A 12,537-nucleotide genomic window follows, 5' to 3' on the forward strand; every position below is an offset into this window, starting at 1 on the left:
GTCGGTGCATCAGATGTAAATTTTGTAGAAATAGCCTTAAAACCTACCAAATTTCAACAAATTAACTCCAAATCAGAAAATAACAATGTTTAAGCACAATTACTTTCTAGTAAACTCAATTTAATAAAATATGACTAAAATTTGAGGAAAACGCATGCACAAATCCATTTGTTATAGTAAAAGTGCCCAAATAGAAACTAAAATTCATGCATTTTATGACATGAATCACACCCCCAAACTTATCATTTTCTTGTCCTCAAGAAAATATCATAAACAACACCCAAAACCCAAAAATGCATGCCCAGTTTGATAAGTGCAAAGAAAAAGAAACTTTCAGAAGGAGTTTACAATCCAATACCTTGCCAAACTACAAACTCCCTAAGAATCCTCACAAGAGTTTCCAATTGCTCATGGCTCAACATTTCCACTAGCCACCCCAAACATGCCAAATTAGCTAAGCTGCCAATCATTTACCCTAAGGGGATCCGAAACATACACTTTTGCTAGCGTGGATTACAAAAGGAACTTTTCCCTACTCCTACCAAACTTACACTTTTGCTAGGCTTTAAGGCTTGCATCTTATAAGCCTCCATAATTTTCTTTTTTTTTTTTTTAATGCTTTCTTGCCTAGGAACAAGCCTCGGTGTCATTCTCACCTTCGTTTTAGCTTTTCTCACCTGCAAGCATTTGACTACAAGCAAAAATCACTTGAGGGAAAACACTCACTTTCCAAGCTAACCTTTTCACGTAAAGAGAGCACAAGTATATCATGCTCCACTTCAAGCTACGTTTTGGCTAACTTAAAAAGGAGGAGTGTCATCCTAGATTTCCTTTTCTATTTTTTTCTGTTTTTTAAAAGGCCTAACATACATACATATACACAATCTCATAATAAATATTACATTGATAAAAAAAAAAAAAAAAACCTTATTTGATGTCTTCATGGCTCAAGAAAGAGAACCAACAAAAGGGGCAAAAACAAGAGAATGGTGATTTGGCTTAGTTGCAAAATGTATTGCCAGGATCTCTTTGTACACAAAACTAGTGGGCATGCAGGAGACTAGCCTACAAAGGTTTTGCGCAAATAACAAACATGAAACTCTTGGTTTTGTATCCTTTTGGGGTTGAAAGCAAGGTACGCAAAAAAGAGATGCCCTAAGTATCATCATGAAGAGCATCTTTGCACAACAACCGAACAGCATGCATCCAAAAATTTCATAATAGGAGCCATTACAAATAAGACCCAGTAGAATCAAAATGACAACTAGCATAAAAGAAAATTAACCGAACAACACTAAAAACAACAAATAAAACGAAATAAATGGAGTTATGAGTCATAAAAGGAAGAATGAGAGATGGAACACAATACTCCCCTATTGAGCTGGAGTATCATCATCAACTTCAGGGTCTTATTCTTCATCAGCAAGATCTTAGAAGATATGACTAGGGAAAGGAGAGATAACTGGATAATACCCAAGACAAGCATGATAAAGGAATGTTCTAAAAGTTGCATCACGGTTCTGAGCATACTGGAAATATGCATGAGACTGCCTCATAAACCTCTCTAATTGAGTGCCCACCACAGTAATGGAAGCACTAATATCATGTAGCTACTAAGGAGCTATTGTTGGAGCAATACCTATTGTCGTGGCTGCAGCAGAAATATGGGCAGAATTGAGAAAGACATCTCTTTGATTGAGTACAGGTTGAATTGAGACTGAAGGTTGTTGTACCGAAGTAGAAGTCTGAAAAGTTGTGTCGAATGTGTCCTCCTCAAAAGAAGGTATTACAAAACTCCTAGATGGAGTTACCCAGGATGAAGAAGAAGGTACTAAGGATGAGGTCTTTACTGACTTGCCCTTACAAGTCACCCTATTTCCTTATAGCCTCTTAATCAAAGTGACATCAATGGTAGGTTTAACTTTCTAAACATCTTCAATCACATGAATCACCACCCTAACCCTTTCACACAGCTTGTGGATTGAAGAGGGAAAGAACAAACACCCCCTCGTTCAAGGGCCACACTCCAATATCTCTTAATTGATGATGCCTCCCACATTAATAGGAAGCCGCATCTTGATAATATATAACAACATTACTTGCTCCAAAGATACTATGGTGTCGTGGGTAGTGGGCATGATCATGTTGATGCGGTCGGATACCTTCGTTTGATGTGGACGCACAACCTTCTCTTTCCCCCTTTTCTTTATATGAACACTTAAGTGAAATATTAGAAAGTTCAGCCAACTAAATAAACTCTTAGATAGGTTTCTAGATTGAGGTGTTCCCTATGACCATCTTAAATACCTATCTATTAGACAAAATAAGCCTAAAAAAAGTTTATTTATTGAAGCAGATAAAAACTCAGAACTCCATTTTTTTAACAAAGATAAAATAAACAAAACAAAACAAAAATGTACTTATACTTTCAGAGCTCGATCTTACTCTTAGACCAAGACAAATATATTGTCTCGGCTCAACGCCTCTTTCCAACATACCTTCTAATAACACAAAAAATGTGTTATTTTCCTCTTCTTAATTCTAGTCCGTTACTATGTTTAATGTGTTTATTTAATGATTTTAAAGGATACTTGGAGGTAGAATCAGTGGTTACAAGCTGTTCAGGGTTAATTTGAAGCAATTAAGAGCTAATTTGAGCAAACAGGCTTCAAAAGGATGTAAAATTATGAAAATGCCCCTAGATGGAGCATTGCAACGCTCAACCAAGTGTTGCACAACGCTACAAGACAATAGCCTCCGTAATGCTGAAAAAAAAGGGTAACGTTGCAACGATCCAAATTTTGATGGAGGCACACGCAAGGCCTTGCAGCATTGCAATGCTGCATTACAACGTCACAATGCTGCAACTGCTATATAAAACGTTTTTTCTTCATTATAGGATAGAACATCATCACAGAATCAGCCCCAATCGGCTTCTAAATTGATTTCTTTATCTTCTCACCGCTCCCACTTGTAATTTTCTCTAATTTCTTCCTTCCTCTCATGTAATTAGTTGAAATGGAGCCCAAATTTGTCTTTTTCATCCCACGGGAAGGTAAGTTTTAGGGTTCTCTCTAGTTTAGAGGGTTTTGGATTGAACTCTATGTAGTTTTTGGAGTTTTATTTAAATGTTATCCTTATCTCAATTATCTAAATTATCTAACAAACTACTTGGGATTTTATGATTGAATGTATTTCCTTTCTTTTTTATTCGCTTTGTAATTATATTTTCTCTCAATTATCTAACAAACTACTTGGGATTTTATGATTGAATGCTTAAGAGATCGGCTTGTAATATGTGACATAAAATTATAAGTTGGTTTCTAAGAAGCAAAAGGTTAGATAAGCTTGCAATTTGTTGTCTATAATGAATAGTATTGTTCCTATTGACCTCGGGGAAACTATATTGAATGTTTGGTTAGACATTGGAAATTAAATATTCATCCTAGCGTAACCCTCGAGCGTAATGCGGTTAGGTAAAGTTGTTTAGTATGGATTCATCTAGCATGTTTAACTAACTAGATAATTAGGATCAATGATTGTACAATCAATTGGGCTAGCCATAATTAAGAACCCTAAGATTGCATTCGAATAATTCGATGAACAAGATTACATTGAGTCATTCTGATATTCGTCCTCCAAACTGGAAAATCTCGATTGATTGCATTTATATCTTTTATTTTCTCGCATTTTATTTTCCTGCAATTCGACTTATCCAATCCATACCAAACTCCTCCCATTTTATCATTTTACCTAAAAATGCGCTTCAAGAAACTAATCTTCAGTGCTTCCCTGAAGTGCAACCCCAGACTTGTCGCATGTACTACCAGTTAGTATAAGTAGTTCGTTCAATAATTTATAAATATTATTTGACTAGCAAGGGTTTATGGGGTGATGATAAAAATCGAGCTTTCGTCCAAATTGGCGACGTTGCCGGGGAAGCCAATTATCTCTTCTTAGTTAGATTTTAGTTAAAGTTTCTTTTTCTTTGATTTGTTTTCTTTTTTTTTCAGTTAAGCATGACAGGATTCCAAATTAATCTTGGACGTCCAAAAGTTGAGTTGCATGTCATGACGATGAGGCAAGTGGCCTTGACCACCACATTGTCGAATTGACTGCCTTGGTTTTCCACGTGACGGAGTGGAGTTCACAGCAAGTAGAGGCAGCAGACTCGAGGTTGCAATGGAGTCCAGTATGACATGGTCATTCTAAGGAGGGGTATTATGGTTATTTAGATTACGAGCCTCACGATTCTTGGTGGGAGGAGTCCTTCGACCATGGATACTCAAGATGGCAGCAGAACTTGGATGGTCAAAATTTCACAGCAACCCACCAATCAACTCATGCTCAGTCTTTAGGGTCAAGCAAGTCTTTAGAGGCTTTGGTTATGGAGCTTGCTGGGAGTACTTTTGAGCTTCAATATGACACCCTCCATAGGCAGTAGGAGTTCGACCGCTTCCAGCAAAAAAGTCTTTGCCCCAAGGTAGAGACTAGAACAGACTTGCAAATTCTAAGTGACCTTGTTACTCAGCTTGCAACTTCAGTTGGGAGGCCGAACAAGCCGTTGCCAGACCATTACTTAAGCTTCTCGGAGGCTCAGAAGTATAAGGTAGTCCACGCCGACACGGTGGAGGAGGAGGAACCACAACCTAGAGATTTGTGTCCAGGTATGACTTTGGAGTTCTTAATTTCTAAACTTGCTAATAGCTCTCTTCAGTTTCAATAGGACGTTTAAGCTCGGCTGAAAAGCATGACCAACCATGTTGCCCCGAGATATGTACCTCGGAGATCGTGCGAAAATGGGAGCGTGTGTCAGAGTAACCTATCGTTTGTACCTCGGAGGTAGAGTTCCTTGTGGAGTGCTACTACTCTAGTGATAATGAGGAAATCACTCCATGCTTCCTAGTTTGTGAGGCTAAGGAGGATTTGAGCCTAAACCTGCTGACATCCAAGTGATAGATTTAGAGGTCGAAAGACCTCACCCTATTCTAACTCCTGGTATTTCGTATATTTTTTAATTCTCCTCCTCTAGTCCTCGTGAGTCCTTTGAGTCGTTTGTTTGTTTCGACTCTTTTTAGTTATTTGAGTCTTTTCATTATTTCTTTTTCCTTTTTTTTCCATATACCAAAAAATACAAATTCGACCTGTTTGGTTTCCTTAAAAAGATGAAGTACCTTATAGCCTTATCGGGCTATATTGACACATCCAAAAAGGGAATAGAGAAATACGATAATTTTTTTATGCCTTGACAGTGGATAGGTCACGTCAAGCAATCGACGTTAAAAACTTAACCTTTTTGGAGGGAGCCAAGTGAAAAAAAAATTACTGCTTTCTAGTCTAACTACTTGTTTTTCTTTTATAGGTTCTTTCCCTTTTTCCTAAAAGAAGAAGAAGATCAATTCATTCACGAGCCCTCAAAACATCATCCCGTGCACGTAAACGTCATTAGGGGAGGTTTTCTATTCCCCTAACTCTTTTATTTTTGGCTTAGATTAGAGATACATTGTCGACAATATATCATTTTAAGTTGGGGTGGGGTATGTTGTGATAGCTTAGGGTCCTTGAGCATTGTGCTCGAACAATGTTTATGTGATTGAATTGCTTGGTTGCTCTCTTGCCTGGTTTGCTATGATGAGTAGTTGATGATGCACCCTCTTTGTGATTAGATTTGCATGAAATTATGTTTGAAGAGCATGATCATGATTTTTAGCCTGTTTTAGAAAAAAAATTCTTATCTCTCATGCATGCCTAAGTGCTTTGTCTAATGAAATTAGGCCTTGCATGCTTAGAATTGTATTATTTTCAAAGGTTTTGGTAGGTAATGCCTTTGTAAATAAGTTTGTCAAGTTGTCCTTCTAACAAATTTGTTGTGTAGTAATGTCACCATTTTCTTCAAGATCACGAGTGTAGAAAATTTTGGGTGAAATATGTTTTGTTTTATCTCCTTGAATATATTCTTCTTCGATTGAGGCTATACATGTTGTATTGTCTTCTAAAATATCATTAGAAGATTTTTACTAAAAGACAAGTCACATATTCCACGAATGTGTGAGTCATTAATCTTAACCATACACATTCTCGACTAGCCTCATGAATTGCAAGAATTTCAACATGATTTTAGAAAGTAGTCGTTATGTTTTGTTTAACTGGTCGCCATGATATAGCGATTTCTCCACATGTGAACAGATAACATGTTTAAGATCTAGCTTTATGTGGATCAGACAAATATCCAGAATCTGTATAATCAACTAAATTAAAATTTGATTTATTTGAATAAAACAGACCCATGTCAATCGTTCCTCAAAGATAGTGGAGTATATGCTTAACTCCATTCTAATGTCTTCTTTTTTTTTTTTTTTTTGGGAGAAAAACTATATTTAACTAATAAATTTACTAAAAATGCAATATTTGGTCTTGTGTTATTAGCAAAATACATAAGTGCACCAATTGCACTAAGATATGGTACTTCAGGATCAAGAAGTTCTCCATTATCATCTCGATGTCGAAATATATCTTTCTTTACATCTAGTGAAAGAACTTCTATTGAAATGTTTAATGGATGTGCTTTGTCAAATCTTGTCAAAATTGTTCTTATATAATTTGATTGATGAACAAATATCTCATATGCTAAATGCTCAATTTGCATACCTATGCAAAATTTTGTTTTTCTAATATCTTTCCTCTCAAATTCTTTCTTAAGATAATCTATTACCTTTGAAAGCTCTTCAAGAGTTCTGATTATATGTAAATCATCGATATATCAATTATAATAGCAAATATGAACTATGAATTTTTTATAAAAACACACGGACATATTAGATTATTTTGATATCCTTCTTTTAACAAATATTCACTCAAACGGTTGTACCACATCCATCTAATTATTCAATCCATATAGTGATCTTTGTAACTTTATTTAATACAATTCATAAGACCTTGATTTATATGTTTCAGGTATCTTAAATCCTCCCGAGATTTTCATATAAATGTTATTATTAAGAGATTCATATAAATATGTCGTGACAACATCCATAAGATGCATGTTCAGATTTTCATATGCAATCAGACCAATAAAAAACTTTAATGTGTTGCATCCTCTACATAAGAATGTCTTCTGATCAATGTCAGAACTTTGTGAAAAACTTTGTGCAACTAGTCTTGTTTTATATTTTGTGACTTTATTATTTTCATCTCTTTCTTACAAATACCCATTTATATCTCATTGGAAAAATTAAGCACACAACAAAAAAAAACTAATATGGAGAAAATATAATATAATAATTATTATATAAACAAATAAAATAACTAAAATAAAAATTAAAAATTCTCCAAATTTCTTCGCGATACAAAACCCATCAAGAACATCTAAATTATATATATTTTAAAATATTTATAATATGATTTTGTTTTTAAATTTTTTGGTTGGAAATTCAATGTTTAGTTAAGAAAGATTTCATAGTGAGGAAGTTAAAAAGAAACTAAACATAATTTCCAAAAATTTAGATTTCCTGTGTATTATTATAAAAGTAACCTAAAATTATCAGAATTTTAATTCTTTACAAAGGAAGATGACAACCCTTTTTTTTTATAAAAGCAAAATGGCATTGACACTTCTAGACATGCTTTCATTTGGTTAAAATAACCTCTTACGGCACATTAGCATAGAAAGATCAGTAGAGTCCCTTGGGAGTACCAAAAACCTCCCATTGAGACATAAACAAAGCCATCAAAATCAACAAAACACAAATCACAACTCGACCATAGCCTCCCATAATGCCCCCGGACGAGGCTGTGTTCATCGGCCGGCTTTGACATAGTTCTGTGGAACAAAGCCTTGGTTTCTCAACCTTGTTTCTGTAATCACCAATTTCCATACTCTCTAACTTCTTTCCTCCAATGGCTTCTCTCCTTTTCAACCTGATTCTCCGATTAGCAGAGCCTTGGTTCGGTGGCCATTCGAAAACATCATTGGCCTCGTGCTGGGATCTTCTCTCTGTGTCTGATCTATGGAAAATCAGTGGTAAAGGATCCGAAGCAGCACCAAAAGGTACAGTGTCCAGGTTTATAATGTCATCTTTTAGTATGTCGGAGTAGAAATCATCAGAACCATAATCCTAAATACAATAAAGCGCAACTATTAGTCAATAAGTTGAAGAGAGTTTCATTTACAAAAAATTGCCTCAATAAACATGCAACCTTTCTTTCTCCAAGAAATCATTTCATGTTTCCTAATTCTACATAGGAGATTTAATCAGTTGAAGTCCTAAACAAAGCTAACACATTCCAATTAAATTTATAGCTTAAAAATCCAAACCCCTCCTCATTCAGGAGATGAAATGAGATTTGAGAATCTGTAGTCAACATTTTCTATCTTAAGATCAGTAAAAGGAGTGCCTTGAAATTTGCAGATCCATTGCACAAAAGTCAGTACGAAGAACAGGATGTTGGAATTTACCTTCTGATCGTGATCACCCAAGGACTCAACAGGTGCGGTTTCAGCTGCATCTTTTTGGTTGGATTCAGATGTAGAATCTACCTGCTCGCTAGAATGAGTTTGCAAAGAGGATAAATGCATTCGACTAGAAGAAGCTCGGTTTGAACAACTATGTTGACGAAATTCGTTATTCCTCCTGAGGCGACAAACAACTAGAAAATCCTGCACCATACGAAAGAGATTCCATTTTTATAAGAATTCAAAATGCTTACTATACAAACAAAGGTAAAAGAAGAGCAACTGTTCTTCTAAATAAAACCTATAGGATAGGTTATTGAATGAATCAACTTGAAGTTTCATTGTGAAAATATATCAGTGACTACTATCGAAGGAATGAATTTTTTTTAAGAAACAAAAAACCTCTTTACTCAGCATCATCGTAGCATTGTTGCTCAGCAAATTTCTCAATGGAAAAAATCAAGCAACATACTTCAAACCAAACTGTGAGTCCTCGATTGCAAAAACTTACCTGAGGTAATTATGTGACCAAACATGGGGTAGTTGCGTCAGGTATGATCGTACAAATGGAGCAAATACAGTGGGAGGTTTATATTTCAGTTTTATGCTTTACTTTCGTGTGTGGAATGAATTTCAGAGACTATTTTAACCTAAGCACCTTGGAGAACCACACCCTAAAAGCTAGCTATTGAGGTGGGAGAGCCAAGCCACATAAGTACCACATTGGTCATCCCATTCTAAACAATGTGGGACAAAGGCATCCCATACTACCTTAGTAACAATACCCCATCCCTGGAAAGCCGATGTCCCGACCGCTACTCCGACGGTACTTCACTTGGTCATGCCCGGTCAAAACCCTCAACCGGCCAGTTCCACTCCGAAATGTCAACAACCGGCTCTGATACCATTGGTAGGTACTTAAGCACCTTGGAGAACCACACCCCAAAAGCTAGCTATTGAAGTGGGAGAGCCAAGCCACTTAAGCACCACATTGGTCATCCCATTCTAACTAATGTGCGACAAAGGCATCTCATACCACTTTGGTTCCTAACAAGAGAACCCAAGAACACAAAGGACAAACAAATAGACTAAAAGATAGAATTATATTGCAATATACATGAAGAAATTACAATATACCATAGCCTTTCGAGAGGGCTACTCTCTCCCTCAATTACTCAAAGGAAATTCCCACAACTTACGCAAAAGATAACATATCCCAAAATACACAGACTAAAGCAACATAAACAACTAAACACTAAGGACTGAATAACAAGTATTAATAATTGGGGCAGAACAGTAATATACCTGTGAGATAGGAAAAAGAATATCAATGAAGAGCCCTAAAAACCGAGTCACCCAATTAATGTTAAGTTATAACGTTCAAATTTCAAGATTGTCAGATTTTATTTTCCCATTCCCCCATTATGTACTTTATTTCCTTCTCTTGCATGTGACTCTTCATTTCTCAGCGTTTAGACTTTTTGTTTTTCATTTTCTTCTTGCTCTTCCCATTTTCTATTTTTCTCCTTCCCTTTTCTTTTTGTTTCACTTTCATACACGATAAGCATAGGCATCCACGAAAGTTTCTTCTCTGGTCCTTGCTGCCAACGCCAATCGCTGACAAGAAACCAACTCCTTACCGACTAATCACGAATGACAATATTTTTCGTTTTAAACTTTCTTTAAAAAAAAATCCTTGAATAGAAAGTTTTGATTTACTCCAATTTATACAATTCAACCTTTTAAATTGCACAATTCATCTCATTCTCGATTCAACTCATGTATCATACGAGTTTAACATCACTAACCACTACTACTATTTCATTCACTATTCAATGTAAACCTAAATTTCAAAGATGTATTATCGTATTGTACAATCGAATTGTTCTTATACACTAACTCAAACTACTTTGGGCACTTTTTCCTATAAGAGATAAGCTTCATAAAATTGAAGTGTCATTATATTTCAACTATTGAGTGTTGATATAATATGAGGTGGATAACTAAGACAAAAAAATATATACAAAATGACAAGACATGTTTATCCAACATGGAAGCATGCATCAGAGTGGTTTGGCTTAACCTCTTCAAATTTCTCCATGAAATTTAACATGATGGCGCCACATCAGCATAGCTCACCACAGTTAAAAAATTAAGAGCTTGTCCGGGACTTCAAAAAAACAAGCCACAAATTTCAATGAGAAAAATTTTTCTCCAAGAACCATGAACATGTTTCCGAGTTGGAATCCAATAACACAAAACAAAAGAAAATTGTACCTGAGCTTTATCTTTGGTGTTATATTCATGCATAATCCACTCTGTTCTTTCCCCTTTAGGTGCACGGCCCGTATGGAAGACCAGAGTCCTCTTAGTACCAATAGTATTAGAACCTGACTTTACATTACGTTCTTTCCCTGTGGCTTTCCAGTAGCCTAAATCAGTGGCTCTCCTGGTCTGATTACCATTTGGGTACTTCTTTCCACGAGGGGAGAAGAAGAACCACTCATTATCTGATTGAATGATAGATTTGGCTGATTACAGGAAAAAAGAAACACAAAAGAATGCCCTGATCAAACACCAGAAAAAACGCACAAACGAATTAAAAAGCATGAAGCAAAACAGATGATTCATTTCAAAGAAATTCCAAGTTGAAAGTAGGGTTCTGGACTAGGGCAGGCTGAGTTGCAGAGACAGAAGTAAGAATCAAGTACCAATTAAAGCAAAACTGACCAGGTAAGTCCCAGGGTTCGTACTTGTAAATTTCAACCTCCGTAATGATTTCAACGCTCTTCTCGTAACCCTCCAATTTCTTCTTGAGGTAAAACGAAAGCAACTCCTCATCTGTCGGCGAAAAGCGAAAACCAGGAAACATAGAAGAAACCGCCATTGAAAGCTGCACTTCCCTAGAAACCCCATTTTCAGATGCAGCCGCCATTGCCAAAAAGTTCGAGTTCTAACTCATATCGGAAAAGGAGAAACGGAGGAAAGAAGAAAGGGTTTGCGGTGGGAAAAAGCATGTGAAGGGGGGATTTGGTTGGGGCATTTTGAAGGATTGAAGAATGTGGATGACGCGTGGGGGTTGATTTAGGCGGCGGAAAAACGTGAATGTTGTCAGGCATATCTGGACAGTTGGATCGGAAATTGATGGCTCTGTTGCCGCCATTGCAATGGTGACAAGCTTCTCAGTTGAAGGGAAATAACGGTGGAGTTCTGGATTCATCCATGTTGTAAGCAAAGCAACTTGTTAGTCAGCAGCACGGCCAGGGGTCTTCGTAAATCTTTACCTTATTGGCCATGCCCATCCTGTCCATCTCATTTCATTTTGTTGGGTTCTCAAATTTTAAACCTAGGAATGGGAGAAAAAATAGGGTATATTTGGTAGAAATTTGTTCTATGATCAAAAGTGTAAATTATAAAAACAAAATTTTCATATATTTTCAGTGTATTCAGATTTTGAGTTTGAAAATTTAAAATGTACAATTATATAATAAATAAAGACGTTTTGGTGGTGTCTTCTTACTAATCGTGGAAGATCCATTGTTGTGGAGATTCGTTGAGGAAGAAGGATTGCTGGAAAAATGAAGAGAGTCTTCAAAGGTGAGTTTTTTATTCGTCCCATTAGTTTTTATTCAAATCATACATGGCCTACTATCTACACATTGTGAATGTTGTGTACTGTTTTATTATGTTTTGTATTGTAAATTTCTAAAAAAAATGAAAACAAAGCGATCACGGAATTAGTTACCATGTTTAAAACAACTTGCTTTAGTTACACAGGCTTTCTATTTTAAACAAACTTGGAGCAGAGGGTTGATGAATTTACTTCAGCTTCAACAAAGTATATGAGTTTGGAATGTAATTTGGATGAGTATGATGGTGGTATGTTGATGATATATGTTTCCTTTTAACCCTTGGTAGAATGACATAATGGATGTTAGGTTTTTTGGAAAATATTAGAAGTGCAATTGTCTCACATCAACAAGATGTAGGAAAGTCATGAGTATATCCTACATTGAAGGGGACGTTTGGATTGAGGAAATTGAGATGAGAATAAGAGTGGGAACGGGTAAGGGAAACGCATGCCA

General features: G+C 36.1%; 1 protein-coding gene across 2 annotated transcripts; it reads right to left on the minus strand.

The window, feature by feature from the left end:
* Positions 1 to 7,628: 7,628 nt before the first annotated feature.
* On the minus strand, positions 7,629 to 11,924 carry LOC120083770 (NAC domain-containing protein 89-like). 2 transcript variants are annotated; one of them, XM_039039632.1, is made up of 4 exons: positions 11,206 to 11,924; positions 10,730 to 10,983; positions 8,456 to 8,656; positions 7,629 to 8,114 (listed from the first exon to the last, which is right to left on the minus strand). In XM_039039632.1, exons 1-4 carry the CDS (start codon positions 11,366 to 11,368, stop codon positions 7,671 to 7,673), a joined length of 1,062 nt encoding a protein of 353 aa, XP_038895560.1. In that variant the 5' UTR covers positions 11,369 to 11,924; the 3' UTR covers positions 7,629 to 7,670. The 2 variants fall into 2 exon arrangements, with proteins under 2 accessions (XP_038895560.1, XP_038895559.1); XM_039039631.1 differs by having other exon boundaries at positions 11,183 to 11,922.
* Between the last annotated feature and the right edge of the window lie 613 nt (positions 11,925 to 12,537).

Source organism: Benincasa hispida, chromosome 8 (assembly GCF_009727055.1).
Source record: "Benincasa hispida cultivar B227 chromosome 8, ASM972705v1, whole genome shotgun sequence".
In the NCBI taxonomy this organism is placed as follows: Eukaryota; Viridiplantae; Streptophyta; class Magnoliopsida; order Cucurbitales; family Cucurbitaceae; genus Benincasa; species Benincasa hispida.